The 20328-nt window shown below is 37.2% G+C and overlaps 1 protein-coding gene across 1 annotated transcript in view; it reads left to right on the top strand.

Annotated features, from left to right (window-relative positions):
- The window catches only part of LOC130550439 (protein timeless homolog), an 82422-nt gene that overhangs the window by 13088 nt on the left and 49006 nt on the right, over window positions 1-20328 (top strand). Inside the window, exons 3-10 of the mRNA XM_057327916.1 lie at window positions 1706-1857; window positions 5301-5398; window positions 5566-5677; window positions 8426-8627; window positions 8731-8870; window positions 8952-9037; window positions 9112-9232; window positions 10985-11067. Of these exons, the coding sequence (XP_057183899.1) occupies window positions 1706-1857; window positions 5301-5398; window positions 5566-5677; window positions 8426-8627; window positions 8731-8870; window positions 8952-9037; window positions 9112-9232; window positions 10985-11067 (994 nt within the window). The remainder of the gene's footprint in view (window positions 1-1705; window positions 1858-5300; window positions 5399-5565; window positions 5678-8425; window positions 8628-8730; window positions 8871-8951; window positions 9038-9111; window positions 9233-10984; window positions 11068-20328) is intronic.

Below are 20328 nucleotides of genomic sequence, written 5' to 3'. Positions count from 1 at the left end.
AAACACAGCACAGTGCATGGTGTTTATAGACCAAGCAAGATCATTATAATAAATAATATCTAATAAATAAATGAATAAATAATAAGTCTCCCGGTGAGCAAGCCAACACTGCACTGCTCTGCTGTGGCGAGGAACCCAAACTCCATTGATGAATAATGGAGAAAAAAAACCTTGGGAGAAACCAGGCTCAGCCGGGAGGGCCAGATCTCCTCTGACGTGTCATAGCTGCACTCAGTGACCCCGACCAAAGCCACCGAGCAACGTCCACGAAGAACAGGGAGAGCCCACTCCTGCCTTTCCTTTCAAAGGCCCTCGAAAGGGTAGTTTAAAGCAGGAGCAAACAATACATCATCGCATTATCCCTGCTTAACTGTTGATTAACTTGTCGTTTTTTGACAAGTTGACCATGGTAAGCTTGAGAAGCCAGCATATTTAACATTGTTTTGACAATGCATGAAACACTGTCCCACCACCCCTTTATTGGTTTTTATTTCATGTGACATCACCTGGTCACAGCATATTTCTCAACTAGTGAAAAAGGTTCAGCAGAGATTATTTTTCTTAAGGAAACTGTAAAAGTACTAGGCATTTTTTATCCTCACAGAGTTTATCCTCCACTATAGAGTTTATTCTCCTACTGCATAGTGTGGTATGCCAGCTGCACTGCTGCCGATCAGAGAGAACTTGAACATGGGGTTAACACATTGGTGTTGAGCTTCCAAACCTGAGTGAAGTTTACACGATAAAAAACAGAAAATTTATTCATTTGGTTCTTGAAAGGTTTCACGTACACACGGCAGCATTATCAAAATGATCTGCATTTACATGCATTCTGGAAAACGAATAAAAACTATGTATTATGCACGCCAGGCCAGTGGATGGTGCTGTTGCGCTATAAAGAAACCCTATGTGCTTGCGCACATCCGCATACACTGTTTTAATGCAAAAAGCGTTTTTGGTACACTTTGTCAGCGTGTATGTGTGTTTATAGTAGTGTGCATATAAAATACTATGTCTCCGCTGGTTGTAGTTGTGCAGTAAATCTACTATTTGCTGGAGAAATGATAGTATGTCATGACTTTCTCATGTAAGTGAATAGCCAAAACGGATAAAAAGTTTTCAGTTTTTTTAGTTCAAAACGGTCTGGTGTAAACTGCATCTTACACTAGTCGGCTCCAGAGGAGAGCGGGGAGTATTGCCAATGATTTAACCCATCCAGGACATTCCCTGTTTGAACCCCTTCCATCCGGCAGACGGTATAGGACAATACAATCATGTACAAACAGACTGAGCTCTTCTTTCTAAGAGCTGTAGCCTCTATCACCATAAATGATTAATGTGTCCTTGTAACTTGTTTTTAATTATTTGTAGCATGATATGCACTTTTGATTTTTAAAATAAAATGTCACCCTGTCTGAGAAAACCAGACTAAAGTCTAAAAGCATCAAAGGTTTACCTTTTAATTTCACTATGCTTTCAATCTTTGACACAACCTTACTTAGTCAATATTAAAGACACCATGACTATATTTTCACAGAATGTTCTTTACATTAAGTTATTTTCTGTAGAAAACAGTTAATCACAAAAAACTAAAGATTTTAAAAAATCTTTTTAAAAGCGAAAGAGCTATTCTGTCAATCACGATGATAGGGCTTAAATTGCTTTGGCCTAAATGTGTGTTGTGATGTTATTTATGTGGTTGCAGTTATCAGAGATTCTGTCAGAAGGCTCTGTACCCTTTGATGCTGCGGCTGACACTCCAGTACATGAGCAGAGGACTGAAGCTTTGATCAGGATTCAAGACTGTCTGATTTCGCGCTCTGGACCTGAAGCACTGAGTTTGCTGCGTGCTGCACGGTAAGATCTCAAAGCATGCTGCCATCTGAACCTTGTGGAGGATAAAACAAGCAAATGTAGATCTCTTGTTAAGTGGTCCGCTGATGGGTCTCAGTCAATTTCTTTTATGAACAAAACCTTACAAAAAAGTTAAAACAGTGTAGATTCATTGTAGAATTTTTTTATTTCGCATTATTTTGCGATCTTTTTTTGTAGTAATAATTATAGACTGTTTTACCGGCAACAACATAAACAAACGAATGCACGCTTTTGTGGGCCAAATTTAATTTGCGGTACACATCAAGTCCCTGTAGATTATGTCTGGTAACAAGCAAAAGAAATAAGTAAATTACAAAAAAGCCATAGATTGCGCTTTATCTAAAGGTTTTGTGAAGAGATAAAGATTAATATACAACAAAATTAATATACATTAATAAGTAGGGATGTAACAATATCAACATCTCACTGTACGATAATACCTCTGTATAAAGTCCACGGTACAATGTTTATTGCAATAGTTAAAATGACAAATGATGACTTGGAAACGTGCCATAAGCATCCTCTTTACTTTATCCTCTAATCATAACTGTTGCTTAGAGTTATGCGTTGTAGTATGAGATAGGTCAAATGACCTAAAAATCCCTTTAATAAAATAATTTCACCAGATGGACCTTGCCAAAGGTAACATCTATTATTTTCTCTAACTTTCTCCATGTTATGCCCGGAAGACCTATCGTTTCAAACATTCATGTGACCACGATAATATTGAGACAATTTTGCTATTGCGATAACACGACATCGATAATATTGTTACATCCCTATCAATAACACTATAATCTTTCCTGTGTAATTTTAGATATATTTAAAAGTCTAGTAAAAATGTAGATACATTAATGCTTATTCACATGTTTTAATGTCAAGCTGTCATGTGTTGAATAAATAAGTGAAACTGATGTAAGCTACTGTACATTTTTAAATTGCACAGATTAACATTCACAGTGCAATACTCACTACTTCACTACTATTGAGTACTTTTAAAAGAGCCACTTTTAGCTCATACTTTAGTTTAGTCCCAAATGACATACTATACACTATGCACTTAAACTATGCACTATTTAGTGTATGAATTTAAGAAGAGTAGTATTGTCCCAAATGGAATACTATTATACTAACCGCAAGTATATGCTGTTTCCAGACGAGGGCACATGACGTCAATCGCACAACACAATGAGTGTCAATAAAATGTATTTGTACATTGTTTATTTAATGTAATTTCCATCTGTTTTGTCCAGCATGATTTCAGTCACCATCAGATTAAAGCGTAATTACACCGCAGGAGAACTTTGCTCAAGCAGTGTCTGATAGCCCCACCGCCCTTACGTAGCGAAACTGCGAACGTTAAGTGCGTGAAGTATCCAGAGTTCCACACTTCATATTTTCGGATGAATGAGTGCATCATTCTTCAAGACTTCAAGACATTTACTTTTATTCTACTCATACTACATTTTTGGGAATTAACGGTACTTTTACTTGAGTACAATTTTTCAGTACTCTTTCCACCCTGTGGCGGGTGTAAATTTTTAATACTGTACATGAAATGATAGCTAACAATAGATGTATGGGAACTTTAATTTAGAAAATTGAGAGATTAACAAATCTACAATACAGGAACAGCATTCTTTATTCTATAATGTTTTATAGACAAATGACAGACAAAAAAAGATGATTTGAAACCAGTGCCTTGAACTCTGATTTCCCTGGAGATAGACAGGTTGCTTATAGGATCAGTTAAAATACCATCTTGCAATGAATGTCAATCTGTTTCCATTTGCCTGTTTCTAAATAGAATAACATGTAGATTTGTGTTTTGCTTGAAATTACATTAATAGGACTAATACAGTTGTTGTAATTGCCGAATTTAAGTCAGTATTTAGTTAGTCAGATCAGAACATCCATCTTATGTTTTTTAGGGAGAAAATATATTTGATTCACTTAAATATTAGTGCCTCCCGATACGATACATATCACGATAGATGGGTCACGATACAATATATTGCTATGTATTTCGATACGATACATATTTGCGATATGTTGCAATACTTTAAATAGAAAATGTAAAAAGTAGAGCTAGAAATACAACATGCTGTGCACCACCGGGGGTGTTCTGTAAGGATAAGTGTAAAAACATCCCTTACCTCTAAAGAGTGGCCATGATGTGCTATGCATGGACCTTTAGATCAGAGGTTTGGGTTCTCAAACTGTGGATTGTGCCCCTCAAGTGGGTAGCACAGGGGAATAAGGTGGCTCACGCAAGTCACTTGGCTGTTGTGGTGCATTACAGTTAAAACACTGAACATGGGCAGTATAAAACCTCTGCTTCATCCGTGCTGTAAATGCGCCGGTGTCACATCCGTGAAAGCACAATAAATGTCATTGTTACTTTTCTTAATAAACTTTTTGTCTAATGCACTGCAGTAGCCAAGTGACTTGTGTCATGACTTGCGAAGCCTACAAACAGCATTATTTTATATAACTCATTACTCCATTACTTAATTTGAAAACCAAAGCACACCCACACATCAGCTCTGAGAGCTCCAAGCATTCTTATTTTTCGCCATGCTCTCTTCCACTTATTTTTGGCCGTATGTATGACATGATTTAAAAGAAAATATCGATAGTAGAGGTATCACTATCGATACACTATTGAAAAAAAAAATTGCCGATAGTTACATGTATCGATATTTTTGCACAGCCCTATTAAATATGTCTTAAAATTGTATTCTTAAATTTTCAATCAATTACATTTTGGAACTACAAATGTAGTGTACTACAAAAGTGGAATGAGAGTTCACCATAGTCTAGACTCTAGAAAGCAAACACTGAAGTCTTTATGGCTCTTTACTATTTAATACTATTTACAATATTTACTTGATTTGTGTTCTGATGGCAATTGTTGTACAACATGCTATTTAGTTATAGTCAATTATTAATGATAGCTCAAATTTTATTTTTAAAGTATCAAAATTATCCCCAAAAAACAACCTTGTTGTTCATTCTCTCCTTTGCTTACTCCAGCTTTAATCCTCCTAGTAGCATGGCCTTGTAAACTAACAGTACTGTTTAGCGTGTTGACAAAATGTTTATATGCTCTCCTAGTTGTAAGTCGCTTTGGATAAAAGCGTCTGCCAAATGAATAAATGTAAATGTAAAATTTGCCATATCAAATATTTGATTCCAAAACAAAGGTTTATTCTTATACCAAACTGTAAACAATTTTGTGTTCTGTTATGTGGTTCAAAGTAAAATAAATCAAGGCTCTATATATTTATATAGTATAAATGTGTGTCTCACTAATTCCAGATACTCAATATTACTGTTTGTGCAATTCAAAGGAAAATGTTAGTACATGTCTTGACTTTGTTGTACGCCCCTGCATCGGTCACATCTGTTGTTCTGTCAATCAGGTCGGTGTGGCCTGAAGGAGACACCTTTGGATCTGTGGAAGTGGGACCTGAGGAGGAACTAGCTCTTTTGAAACGGATACTATTTACTAATCTCCCACGTAAGAAGGCCATGATCAACAGCTCTACACTACTGTATACTACTGTCCTGATAATTAACAAATGTCCATAATCAATAATAGTGCACTGTTCTGCAGTGGTCATACTTATGCTATGTCTTACTCAATATCATTTGGAGTCTGCTGGACTTTGTTGTTTGTACCATCAGGTCCTGTTGATTCTGCTCTGGAGGATGATGGGATTGATTTGGAGGAGGAGGATGAACTAGAGTCTGTCACAGTGTCCGAGTCAGAGTTCAGCTTCTTAGACTTCATTAAAAGGTTAAAGACAATAGAAGTGAAAGTGATCTTAATTATTTAACTGTGTTAACAAAATACTAAGGTAAATTGTCATACAATGATGAACAAAAAGACAGGAGATAATAGAATGAATAATTATTAAATTGTACTTTCTAAATGTACTTTGGCTCATTGATTTCAAAGTTTTATTTTTACATTGATGTGAAAGTGGGCTTGTTTTCAAACCATACATTGCCTTTGAAAGATTCAGCAGAACCTAGCCGTGGATTGTTAAGCTTTGAGACGTCATATGGAAGACAACCAATTCAAAATGTTGATAAAGTGTTTGATATTCAGCATTATTTATTTTGCCCAAACCATTGCATGTCATTGTATCGTAGTGTATTTTAAGCACTTAAATGCTGATTTATTATGAGGTTCTATCTGACATTTTTGTCAAAATTGAGTTATTCACATATTCTTTTTCTGTGACCTTTGGGCCAAGTACACACTGCAGATAAATTTGGTTGTCACTTCCCTTTTAGTGCTTAATCCTGTTCTGTTCACACACAGTTAACTAATTTACAAGAGTGACAACCGCATTTACCAAAATTAAACGCAGTGTGTACTAGGGCTGGGCGGTATGACGGTATATGCTGTCACCGCAGAATAAAATGTCAGATTTTTCTATTCTGTGTATTCCGTGGAATGTAAATAAGTAGGTGTGGTTAACTCTCCACTCTGCAAGTTGGGCGTTATGATGACAAAACGTGAATTAATCCACCCATAACAAATGAACAAATCAAATATTCTTTTGACCTTCTTTCAGTCTAGTTTCGTGATCCACTCCAGTCCGGCGCTTTCTCTCTCACCCGCAGGGATTTGCGCTACATATAAAAAAACGAATTCTCGCGTATTTCAGAAGTCAGATCGCTTTGTAAAGCTTTTAATAACTTTCATAACCTGCCTACATTTTAACTATGGTGAGCATTTAAATAAACTGTAATAAATTAAATCAAAATTAATCGATCAATCGAAAAATTAGCGAGATTGGGAAATTAATGGGAGATTGTTCATTACAATTCATAAATCTAATCCCCTCCTTTCTTCTAGCCTAGTCTGATGTGATTGGTCAGATGGTCTAGTCTGCTGTGATTGGTCTACCGCGAACGAGGCTCACGAGCTATAGTGTTTGGGGGAGAAGAGTGAAGTTTTGGTGGGCAGTCCTAGCCAAAACGTAGGCGGGGACAATATGTAACTTTGTTATTCATTCACCTTTGGATTTACAACTTGGCAGAGTGCTTACTTTCAAACACGGCTACATTACACCAGTGTTAATTTTAAATTTTGATTTAGTTTTAGTCATAGTCTTTTGACGAAAATGCAATTTAGTTTTAGTCGCATTTTAGTCAACCCCATCATTTTAGTTTTAGTCTAGTTTTAGTCGACGAAATATGAAAAACATTTTAGTCGAATAAATATACATTATATTTAGTCTACTAAAATCTAAATGGTTTAAATCATTTACTTGGTGTAATTATATGTTCTATACAAAGATTCAACTGTTTTTACATAATTTACTTCACCTTAGGATGAAATTAAACCAGGTCATTACCTTTATTTTTCAGAAAAATTCAGTAACTAGATTTGCAGTGTTTACTCTTTCACGTGTTTTGAATGGGGCTAGCTGCTAAAACCGCTAGCCCTGCAGTAAAGGGACAGTGTTACCTGAAATTGTGGTTGAAAATCAGCAAACGGATAAGCCCAAAATAAACCTAAAAAACCAACATAATTTCTATTTAATACGACCAAAAAACCGCTACACCCTGCTGTCAGCTTTATTAACTCCATAAAGTATCTAAAGCTTTATGAATGATGACCAAACCACAAACACAAAACATTTATAAATATGAGAACATGGCAACACTGCGAGAGCGCTCTGTGAAGCAGCCCTGCGACGACAAACAAAACACGGCATCTCTCTTGGCGGTATTTTAGCTCAAAATGTGCAACCTAACTAATCTTTACCGGAAAACAGAATGCCAAGGTCTACCAAGGTTATTTTAGTTTACTTAAATTAAAACTATGAAAATGTTTCTGTTCATTGAAATCAAATCAAAAATGTTTCTGTTCATTGAAATCAAATCAAATATTGACCTAAAAATTATTGTTAAAACTTAACTAAAGGAAAAATTTAAATGTTGCCTCAAAAATAAACTGAAATCAGTTCAAAGCACTAAAATTATAATAATAAACAAAAATAAATCTTATATAGCAAAATAAAAAATAAGCCAATAAATTATAAAACTACAAAAGCATATACCAAAAGTTGCTATAACTTTAAAATTTACACAGAAATTTAAAATATTGATCAAACTAAATAAAACCAAAATCAAAACTATAATAACTCTGTGGTCAGCGCTTTGCTATAGTTATTAATTCCCGCTCCGTTCACACGTGGAACGATCGTTTGGTGAATTCACTCCGGCATTTAAATATGGTTGTCACTCCTGAAACTTTGCAAGTGTGTAAGTGGTCATTTACATTGTGATGTTTTTTCTTAACGTTGTGTACATCCTGGGACTTAGAAAACAAGGTATAACTGAAGTTAAATGGAATGAGAAAAACTTGAAAGCTCTGTATCTCAAAACTGCTCAGAATGCAGATAGAACCTTATAGTTCCAAGATGACGAAATGTCAAAAAATTCATCCTAAATTCACACAGCTTATACAGTACTTGACTACATGATAGAAGGACCATTCACATTTTGTCTGAACTCCCATACACAGGTTTGCCAACCCAAATGTTGTGCGTCCATACTTCATCCTGCTGCGCTCGTACTCACAGAATTCTGCTCCTACCAACCACTGCATCATCCGAATGCTTCACAGACTGGCTGTGGATCTGAACATGGAGGCTTTATTCTATCAGCTGTCTGTCTTCTGTGTCTTTAATAAGATTCTTGAAGACCCAGCAGCGGAGGTCTATCAGGTGACACAACACACTTTACACTGAAGCACCAATAGATGTGATAGATGTCACTGAATTCCGTTTGATATCTGGTTAAATATTTTTGTTATTTTGTTCCTGGCAGGAGCTGGTTACTTTTGCAAAGTTTGTTCTCAAGCGCTTTTTCACGTTTGCTGCGAAAAACAGCAAAGCGTTTGTGGAAATGCTTTTTTGGAAGAATGTGGGTGTTGTGAGAGAGATGACAGAGGACTATAGTAAAGATGGGTAAGACTCCTTAACAAAACACATTCACAACACAAGAAAGATCTGGTGAGTAATTTTTTTCATACGTCCATGTTTGATTAGTGAGGGGTGCAAGAAAAAAGTCAAGTGGACAACTGAGGAAGATCAAGAACTTGGGGATCTGTATGAGAAGCACAATGACTCCGGAGGTGAGAATACACGCATGGCATTTCTCATTTGCTTGGTTGGAAGTTTTTGTAATCTCCAAATTTCTGTTTGTCAGTGCCAGATATCGTTGAGACACTGATACCGTTGCTGAGCAGCACCCGTACGCGGCGAGAGGTGGTTTCTCAGATGGTGGTGTTAGGCTTGGTTGACAGTGTCAAGGATTTGAAGAAGGAGAGGTAATTAGAGGCAATTCTAATGTTAAATCTGTCATTTGATATCATTAGTGCCTTGAAGTTGCAGCATTTGTCAAGTAGGGCTGTGTATTGGCAAGTGCCTCCCAATACGATACATATCACGATAGATGGGTCACGATACAATATATTGCTATGTATTTCGATACGATACTTTTGCGGGAAATTGCAATACTTTAAATAGAAAATGTAAAAAGTGTAAGCACAATAAATGTCATTTTTACTTTTCTTAAAACTTTTTGTCTAATGCACTGCAGTAGCCAAGTGACTTGACTTGCAAAGCCTACAAACAGCATTATTTTATATAACTCATTACTCCATTACTTATTTTGAAAACCAAAGCACACCCACACATCAGCTCTGAGAGCTCGAAGCGTTCTTATTAGGGCTGTCAAAAGATTAATCGCGATTAATCGCATCCAGAATAAAAGTTTGTGTTTACTTAATATTTATCTGTTTACTGTGCATAATAATTTTGTATTTATTAACACATACACATCCATGCATATATTTAAGAAAAATCTAAATATTAATAAACATTTATATTAGGGCTGTCAACGTTAACGCGTTAACGCATGCGATTAATTTTTTCAAATTAACGCGTGAGAAAATATTTATCGCAATTAACGCAGCATCCGTTTGTTTTGACATCCTTTGTCTAGCGTTACATTATGTAATCACGCTCTTATTCGTGTACAGGCTTTTAAACCACTTAAGCGCGATTTGAAACAGTTGCTTTGAGGCGTTCAATGAAGATAGACAGCTTCTAAACTGTGGGACGCGGCAAAACGCAATGCGAGGTCCAGTCTGGTGTGTACAGTAACGGCTGCGTCGGTGAATCTCTGTCAGACAGCGCATCCGTGTTAAATTCTCTTTCGTGCTTGAATGGATAATCCACACAAGATTGTCAGAAAGCCCGTTTTGTCGAACATTTTCTTAAGCACAGACTTCAAAGTGTAAAATAAAATCTTAAATGAATGCAAAGAGTTGTGAAAATGGGAGTGCGGTGACGGTCAGATCTGCGTACTGAGACAGCTCTTAAAGGGGCCGCGCTCTTAAACGTGCTGCTGTGACTCCTGTCACTAATGTTAATCAAAGAACAAAATAAAAGAAGAAATCAATGTGATTTTATAGCTTTAATGAGAATTCTTCTGCATTTAATTTATAATTTAGCATTAAAGACTGTAAAGTGTCCTTCAATTTCCTACATGAGCTCTCAATTATACTGTTGAATGGCTATAATTAATGTTAAAATAATCCATTTAATAGAGACATCAGTTACAATACTAATATCAAAATGTTAGCTTTCATAAAATGATGCTGTTAAAGAAATATGTTGTTTCTACATCAATTTGAAGATTAAATGTGAAATTATTAAAATGTAAAAGTATATTTTAAAATATAATTGTTGTGTGCGATTAATCGTGATTAATCACAGAAAAAATGTGTGATTAATCCGATTAATTTTTTTAATCGATTGACAGCATTAATTTATATATAATTTCAATTATTGGTAAATATAAATAAATACATGTAAATATTTCCTAAATATGTAAACTTGTGTATGTGTTTGTATTTATAAATACAAAATTAATATGCACAGTACGTAGACATATGTTGTGTAAACACAAACTTTTATTCTGGATGCGATTAATCGCGATTAATAGTTAATGTATCGATATTTTTGCACAGCCCTATTGTCAAGCTGTGTCCGTGTATTGACATCTGTTCCCACAGGAAAGGAACACGTATCGTGCTCTGGACTGAAGAACAGGAGCAGGAACTCCAGACACTCTTTGAGGAGTACAGAGACTCTGATGGTAGTGTAAATGTAGTTCTACAATATCATGAAATTTCAGAATAGAGATTTTCAGGCCTGTCAATAGTTATGGAATTATGATTTTTGAACTGTTTTGTTCATTTTCTACTTGAGCACACATCCGAGCACACATCCGGTCCTAGCTCATGATAGACCTTGGAAAGCTTGCTCAGGTCTGTTTGATCAGGGTTGGAGCTAAACTCTGCAGGAATTTGGCCCTCCAGGGCATATGGTCTATAGAATGATGCACTACATTTAGCATTTTTATGCATTTGGCAAACGCTGTTATTCAAAACAACTTGCAGTGCATTCAAGCTATACATTTTTTAGTGTGTGTGTTCCCTGGGAATTAACCCACAACCTTTTGCTATGGTAACGTAATGCTCTACCACTGAGCCGCAGGACTGGTTGATGTGCAATTATGACCGCTCCATCTATCAGTTTCAAACGATCTCCAAATCCAGCGTTATATCCACCGTTTATAACAGCCATCACTGAAATGCCGTGAACAAACAAACACATCTCGACTTCTCTCTCTATCGCAATAGTAACAAGCTGCAGCTGCAGGCCCACAGTGCAGCCAATCTTGATGGTAGGCGGGTCTTCCTCGCTCATCGGTTGACGCGTAGGCGGGCTATTTCTTTCGCCTTGCCAGGCGTGCTTTTCCAGGAGACTTGCCTAATATGGGACTAAGAAAAGTTGTTACGAAACAGGTTTTCATGTTCGATTTCACTTTACGAAACCTATACGAATGCTGGGGGAGTATATCTAGCACAGGAATACTATGTAATTCGTTCAACTCGTTTTTTGACAAGTTGACCATGTCAAGCATGAGAAGACAGTAGGTTTAACATTGTGAATAAGTCAATGTAGCCGTTTTAGCTGTTGATAAAATAGTGATGAACTTAGCTTACCTAATATGATCCTCCACCAGATCTATCAAGATCAAACCCACGAAATGAGTCATTTAAAACATCGATTTCAGTCAGGGAATTAGTTTAGCTCAAAGGAAAATACGTATTATAACATCATTAAATATACATATTTTACAGTTTCTGATTAGCAGTATACAGTGTAGCAGTGATAATAATACTTGTATGTATTCGTCCAGCAAATGCATCAATGATATTATACACTTTATCTCAAGGCCCATAAGTAACACGACTTTATCAAACAGGATTTAGAGCATGTGTAGCATAGATCGAAAACACAGTTTAAGTGAAAGAGTATGTGAGCGTTGAGCACAGAACACCTATCATAAGTGAATATATGGTTTATTAAACTCTACTCTACATGGTGCGACATAACGATCGCTAAACAAAGACAATACATGAGAGAGAGAGAGAGAGAGAGAGATAGAGAGATTTTTGACCACAACTTTTATTAACAATATTATTACATCAAAGACAAACAACACAAAACAAAGCAAAAAAAGTAAATAAAAAAATATATATACTCAACACCACAACAAAGTAAAAATTAATTCTCCTTCCACCACGGCACAAACAACATTATTACAACACGACTGAAACTCAAAAGTTTCCAAGTCCTTCATTGCTTTATAGTACTTAAACTCAACAACAATTCTTGATTTTACATATGCTTTGAAAAGAGGCCTGATATCTTGACCATTCCTATTTTCTATTTTGTTTTTCCTTGTCATATAAATGGCAAGTTTGGCTTCCCCAATCAGAAAATTGGTTAGCTGCCATTGTATACTGTTTTTTTTCATTGTATCCTGCACCCAAAACAAACGCATTCAATGTAAAATGAACAACACAATTTAAAAGCACTTGACTCAACAAAGTGAAAAGCGGAGCGAGTCTGGAACACTCTGTAAAACAGTGAAAAATAGTTTCCCTTAAGCCACAGAAGACACACTTATCCGTAACATTGGAATTTATAACAGACACAAATACATTAACGGCTGCAGCACCGTGTAATAGCCTCCACTGTAAATCACCTGAACGCTTATTCAAAGGTGGTTTGTAAAGCACCCTCCAAACTGGGTTAACATCTTCTCCCAACCCAAGCTTATCCCTCCATACTGTGTCAACCCTCCCATTCAAAGCAGCTTTATTTAAAGTTTTAACAAAACACTTGTACATTACTTTACCCTCAATTGTCTTTAAGTCCAATTTTTGTATTTCATCGATGTTCAACAGCTTTCCAGAGACATCTTTCAAATCTGGAGTAATCCCATGTACTGGAAAAGGGTCTCTTTCGTCAGGAAATAAGATACCTGACCCATACTCCAAAAGCAGAGCAAATTCCTCTTGGTCAAGCTTTTATTTCCATAAATCCAGTATTGTCTGAGTATGGCGAATTGATCTCTGTCCCAGCAAGTTAGCCACTGCTTTTAAGTTGTTAAGCTCAGATCCAGCCACGCTGACTACATTCTTCAGCTTAAAAGATTTACTGATAGACAGCATTCGCATGAGTCCCGACACATCATTAGTAATATATAGACGAGACCCTTTAATGAGCGGTTCCTCCAGCAGCCAGAAGAGAGAGTCTGTTGTCTCCGGTCTATCCAGAGTGAAATAACCCCAGATTTTAAAAAGTCCTCTATAAAAAGAAGGTAGTCCATTCAGACACAGTTTTTTTTGGATCCATAAGAAAAAGAGCACTGTCTAGTCCAAGTCCATCCACTTTTTGAAGAATCACTTTGGTCATATTTCGCCACACTAAATCTGTAGAGCCTGTTAAAAACTTTTGCACAAACTGTAGTCGAAAGGTTGCCATCCTACTTGCAAGATGCACCAAGCCTTGACCTCCTTCCTCTTTCGGCAGGTAACGTACACTCTTAGGAACCCAATGGAATTTGTCCCAAAAATATTCACAAGAATTGTTTAACCGCGACAGTAAACCAACAGGTGGGTCACGCCAGCTTATGCCAAAGTGTAGATGCGACCAGATTATTAGCTATAAGCACTCTTACTCTGAAAGATAGCTGTGAATGAATCCACTTCCATTTGGCTAGTCTGCCCTCCACTCTTTCCACAAGGCCTTCCCAGTTTTTCTTTTGTAAAGTCTCGTCTCCAAGGTAAACTCCTAGATACTTAATTTCACTCTTTTTCCAAGTCATTCCTCCAGGTACAGTAGGAAGACCCTGTTCCCATTTTCCGACAGCCACAGCATCACTTTTTTCCCAATTTACCTTGGCAGCTGATATGATTTCAAATTCTTTGACAACAGATTCTAAATTATTAATATCCTGTTGCCCATTGACCATAATAATGACATCATCAGCATACGCAGACACTTTGTAATGAACATCATGACAACACGATGATCCTTTAATTTTAGATCTTAGTTTGCTTAACATGGGTTCTATTGCCAAAGAGTATAACATGCCTGATAATGCACAGCCTTGTCTTATCCCTCTATATACATTAAAAGGGGTACTTAAACCACCATTAAACTTTAAAACACTTTCAATGTCCTGGTATAACACCTTAATCATAGAGACGAATTTTGAACCAAAACCAAAAGCCTTAAGAGTCTTCCAAAGGTAGTTATGTTCGACTTTATCGAAGGCTTTTTCTTGGTCAATAGAAATGAGGCCCAGATCAACACCTAAAAAATCAGAAACCTCAAAAACATCTCGAACTAAGGAGACATTATCCATTATTGACCTGCCAGGCACACAGTAAGTCTGGTCAACACAAATGATCTGCTCCATCACGCTCTTCAACCTATTGGCCAGAGTCTTTGAGAACATTTTGAGATCTGAGCATAATAAACTTACAAGGATGCCAGTTCTTGATTTCCTGTAAATCTCCTTTCTTTGGCAGTAGGGTGATTACAGCTCGTCTGCAACTCAAAGGCAATACATCTTCAGCTAAGCTCTCATTCAGAACAGTCTAGCATGTCTTCACCCACATCTGTCCAAAAAACCTTATAAAATTCGACTGGAAGCCAATCGATACCAGGTGCCCTGCCACTCTCCATATTCTGAAGAGCAGCATGAAGCTCCTGTCCAGACAACGGTCTTTTCAGCTCAGCCTTGGACTCCTCAGAGATATTACCAATGTCTTCAAAGAAACTGGCACATAACTCTTCATTATCCATGTATTGAGTGTTATACAGCCCAGCATAGAACTCTTTGCCTAATATCAGATGGTGCTGTTAGCTCCTGCCCATTTTCAGAGCGCAAGGAGTGAATGCAACGACGCTGACCATTTTTCTTTTTCCAGGCTAAAAAAGAACTTGGATGGAGCATCCATTTGTGTTAAGTTCTGAAATCGTGACCGTACCAGAGCACCTTGTGCCCTGATGCCTAACAAGTCAACAAGACGAGATTTCAATCTTTCCACAATCCCACCATTGCCTCAAATTTTCAAAACATTGTTTTCTCAACTTAAAGTTGTTCCAAAAAAAACCTAAAAACATCCTTAAAATTAACATCATTCAATAAAGAAGTGTTAAGATGCCAGCATGCACTCCTAACTTTTAAATTTGCTATAAAAAATTGACATGTGACTAGGCAATGATCAGTAAAACCAACAGGGGCAATATCACATGTCTTAACAATAATTAAAATGATGCTTAAAACAATAAAACCTATCAAGTCTTGCCAAGGAAATATAATTTCCTCTAGTGTGGGCCCAGGTATACTGTCTTGTATTACCATTGAATTCTCTCCAAATATCACAAAGACTATGGGTTTCTGACAGTTCTCGTATAACATGACTAGATGCAGCATGAGGTTCCATATGATTCCTATCCATAACATCATCTTCGGTGCTGTCGGATTGAAATCCCCACCCAAAAGCAAATATTCTTCTGAGCTACAGTTCTGTATAGCTGTGTTAACATTTTTAAAGAAACAAACTCTTTCAGCACCATTGGTTGGAGCATAAACATTAAAAAAGACAATTATAAACTTTTCAAATTGTGCCCGTACAACAATAAGTCTCCAAGGAATCACCCGTTTAATTTCGCAAGAGATGGGCAAAAAGTTCTTTGCAAAGAGAATGGCTGCCCCTCCCCTTGTGGAACTCATATGTGTAAATAACACCTCACCCTCCCATTCCTTCCTCCAATCAATCTCATTTAAGTTATCGCTATGCGTTTCTTGAACAAAAGTTACTTGTAAATTCTTATTCTCAAACACTAAAGCTGTTTTATCAATACTCCGGGCTCCATTTAAATTAAGAGTACCCACATTTACCTTACTCATGGGAAGAATGATGTAAGGAACAACAGAAATAAACAGCACCAAACAAAAGAGGAACGAAAGATCATGTTGTTTCAAAGCCATCGTCCATTTTAAGTTCGTTTCAGTTTTGAAACAAATTTCCTAAGTCTATAGACTTATTGTACTGTAAACTGCTTTTTGCCTTCACCTCTCAAAAGTACTGTAGTTGACTCAAGAAACATCCTGTGATCAGGAAAATAATCCGTAATCCTAACTTTTTTTAATGTTTTTTGTCTTCTGCAAAAAATACCTTATTTTATCAAAGGTGTAAGCACTACGTCCATTTCTCCTGCTTTTGATTTCAACTGCATCACTATCTGAGTCATCCAATGTGCTGCAATCAGTATCGTCATGTTGCATTTCTGCAACCTGCTCAACTTCCCCTTTTTTGACACTTGGTACAAGCCTCTTTCTTTTAGTTATAGGAGTTTTAAAGATTGCCTCATCACTCACTTGTTCAGTGTCCATTTTCTCCAGTATTGATTCTGCCACAGCAGCAACTTCATCAGGCCTAAAATCATTCTTTCTCTCTTCACTTTCAGCACTGAAAGGTTCAACACTACCACCAGCTTCATCCACATTGTTCCTAGTATTATCAGATTCGATTGTGCTTTTTCCACTCTCTGCAGCCTGCTCCTGTGCCTCAACATTATTTTTCACCCCAATGCCAGTCACATCAGTTCTTTCATTGTCACCAGTAGATGTATCAGTCACATTAACTCTAGCATGTTCAGGTTCAGAGTCAGATACAATCAGAGGTGGACAGTAACGAAGTAAATTTACCTGAGTACTGTACTTAAGTACACTTTTTGAGTATCTGTACTTTACTTGAGTATTATTTTTCTGAGTACTTGTACTTTAACTTCACTACATTTGAAAGACAAATATCATACTTTTTACTCCACTACATTTATAAAAGGTCCAAAAGTAGAATATGGTTTTTATGCAGCGGGGTTTCCTGTGTGCGCAATTTATCTGGCTTGCGATCTGCCAGGACCTTTTACTGTTGCAAAGTATTTCAGTTTTTATAAGCTTGCGGTTTTCCAGTAAGCTTTGAATGGCCATTTGGCAGATTTTTTTAACGCAAATCTGGCAACTCTGGGATTTTCCCCGCTAAACTAATGTAAACGTAGGCGCTGCTACACCATTGATAGTGCTCTAAAAAGGGAAATAGAACAATAAAAGACGAAAAAGGCACGTGTTATAGTGTGGTGTAATCATCTGTGGGTTACGATCAGTCAAAGATCGTAGAAACATTGTCATGAAAATGATCGGCATAACAACTAAATGGTAAATAAGCATCACATACACCTTGAGCTACGCGTGCGTGTTAACTTCTGATCTGCTGCTATATCATTTAAAACGATTTGGAAAATGAATGATGTTTTTACTGAAGTAACTATAGTTGAAGTATTCCTGTTGAAATAAAAACAATAGAACCCTGCCCAAAATACAACAGAAAATGTAATGGATTTAATGATAATAATGGGAATTGTACTATGGATACTTGTTGTCTACTTGTATGTGATGGATTCTATTGGTGGGATGGTAAATCCTATTGGAATAAAACCCAAAACACACTACAAAGAGGAATTTAATTTAAAAATCTCATTCTAATTAAAAAATTAATTGACTTTTTTCAGCAGGGATGGTATTTGCAGTAAAAGTACACAATCCACAAATTTACCATTTTCTATATATAGGAACCATACTCCAATTAATAATCTTTAGTAAAACCACAGGTCTAATGTGGCCTCCATGCCCACACTCAAAACATTTCTTAGTCTCAGAGGTTGCAAATACCACATAGTCAAAGCCATCAATTCTAAACTTAAAAGCCACTTTCATTTCTTCAGCATCGTTATTCAAAATCATGTAGATTTGTCTTCTAAAACAGACAACGTGTTTAAGCAAGGGGGACTTACAATTTAGAGAGATTCTTTTCATTTGTGACACTATTTTACCATGTCTTGACAGTTCTGTTATAAGCAGTTCGTCCTTAATAAATGGGGGGACATTTGACAATATGATTTTCTTTGCCGGTTGAACTAAAGGCATTACTGGCGTGAAAGTTTCTTGTATAACAACTCCCTTTTGAACAACGCTGTTTACTTTCTCCATGCTGTTCAAGAAAATTACAAATGCACTATTCATACGAGAAGCCGACATAATGCTGTCGTATCCAACCACTTTTCCAACCGCTAAACTGCATTCCTCTACTGAACACCTTATCACAGGTGCGATTTTTACACCATGCCTGCTTGAAAGTTGCTCAAAACTCAGCCTCTCCGGTGCCGCCATTGCCGACCAGCGCGCGGTGGTAGACGGCTTTCCGCAACTCAGCGAGTTACTCTAAGTACGTAACGTTATTTTACTCAAACGTAAAAGCAACTAGTGAAAAAAGAAAAAACCTTGACACAGTCCAGTTCACAACAAGAAAGGTGCTTTAGGATAGAAAAGATAAACTCATGCGAGAGAGAGAGAGAGAGGGCGGGCATGGCAGCAAGGCAGGTAAAACATTTCTAAAGCACCAATACAATCATCTTTAACCAAGAGGCACAAACTTAACGCAGGTATTCTATATACTGTATATAAACGGATACTTGCAAGCTCTGTGCTGGAAAATATCCTGTATGCGCGCGTGGGGAGATTGAAATGTTCAAATGGTTTCAGACTGCAGTCCTGCTGAAATAAGTTCCGGGCCTCGCGACCAGCCACATGGCGCAGCCAGGTGTGCGAGGCAGCAGAAGTCCATTGTTCCTTCTTTCCCCCCAGTGGGGAAAGGCAGTCTCCAAAGAGATGCCACGGACCAGTTTCCAGTGAGGGCAGGTAGAGAGGAAAAGCCAAGCTCAGTTTACAGAGCAGGGTCGATATTTAACTTATTGAGAGGGCATGCCCACCTGAGTTTGAATCGACCAATCAGAGTGGAGCAAGGAAGAGGTTCTTTGTCCACTCAACAGCTAATTTGCAAATTTATGACCTCCTAGCAACGTTACAAAATACCAGTCCAGATCATTACATAAAGAGTATAAAGTGTTCTATGGTCACACAACATATATCAAGGAGGAAATCAAGAGACAAACATTTAGGTACCAAATATGCCAGGTTGGAATCGCATTAAGTCGTGATTCATTCTGATGTACAAATGCAAACAAAGCCTAACTCAAACGTGCATATTTACCAGTTACAGGTGATTTAAAATGGCAAGAGCACCAACATATAACAGGGATATTTACATATATTTATAGAAAAGGACAGTTTAGTGTAGTTTTGTCACAGAAGTTCCTCTGGCTAGCCTCAGATGGGGGAATATGTGTTATTCTTTAACGTCTTACTAATAGAAAAAAAGGGCCTCTGGAACCCCTGGAGAGATGATGGTCATAAAACTTTGGAGAAGCACCAGGTATCAGGCTATTTGGAGCAGACTCTCTGCGATCTAGGTGACACCCAATCGAGGTCTGCAAAACTCTGCTGAGGGGGAAGTTTTATGACATTACATGATTCAACATTTGGCATGCCAGGCTCTACATCAGAATGCATGAAACACCATTGCATGGTCGCAGTTTAAGTACAAGTACCGTTATTTTTGTCACTTTAAACTACGCAAAATCCAGGTGACGTTTCTGTGCACTCACAGTAGTCAAATCAAGCAAAAGCAGAGTTTGACCAATTGTAGTGCTGGATTCATTCCTCAATTCCTCAAATAGCAAGCGGGGATTATTGTCAAATGGGTGTCAGAAAAAAAGAGACTGCAAATCAACAGCAACACGGTACAGGACCTGGATAATGGATTAGGGGGCGCTGGCCCAAAAAAGGTTGAGAACCACGGATGTAGATTATTTTAAATTTAAACAGGTTACTTTCCTGTTTCACCTTGGCATTTCATCCATTCTGACTTATTTACACTGTTACAAGTGTTGGATTCTCACGCTAAACATGAGCAAACTGTCAAAAAACGAGTTTGACGTATAACATAGTATTTCTATTAGGGATGTGCAGCTCCATACTGGGGCCAATGTGATATGCATCTCGATGCATAGCCAACGATAATATACATTA

The sequence above is a fragment of the Triplophysa rosa genome, unplaced genomic scaffold, assembly GCF_024868665.1.
Source record: "Triplophysa rosa unplaced genomic scaffold, Trosa_1v2 scaffold324_ERROPOS109529, whole genome shotgun sequence".
NCBI classification, from domain to species: Eukaryota; Metazoa; Chordata; class Actinopteri; order Cypriniformes; family Nemacheilidae; genus Triplophysa; species Triplophysa rosa.
Note: the sequence above shows the minus strand (reverse complement) of the source record. Positions and strands in the feature narration are given on the sequence as shown.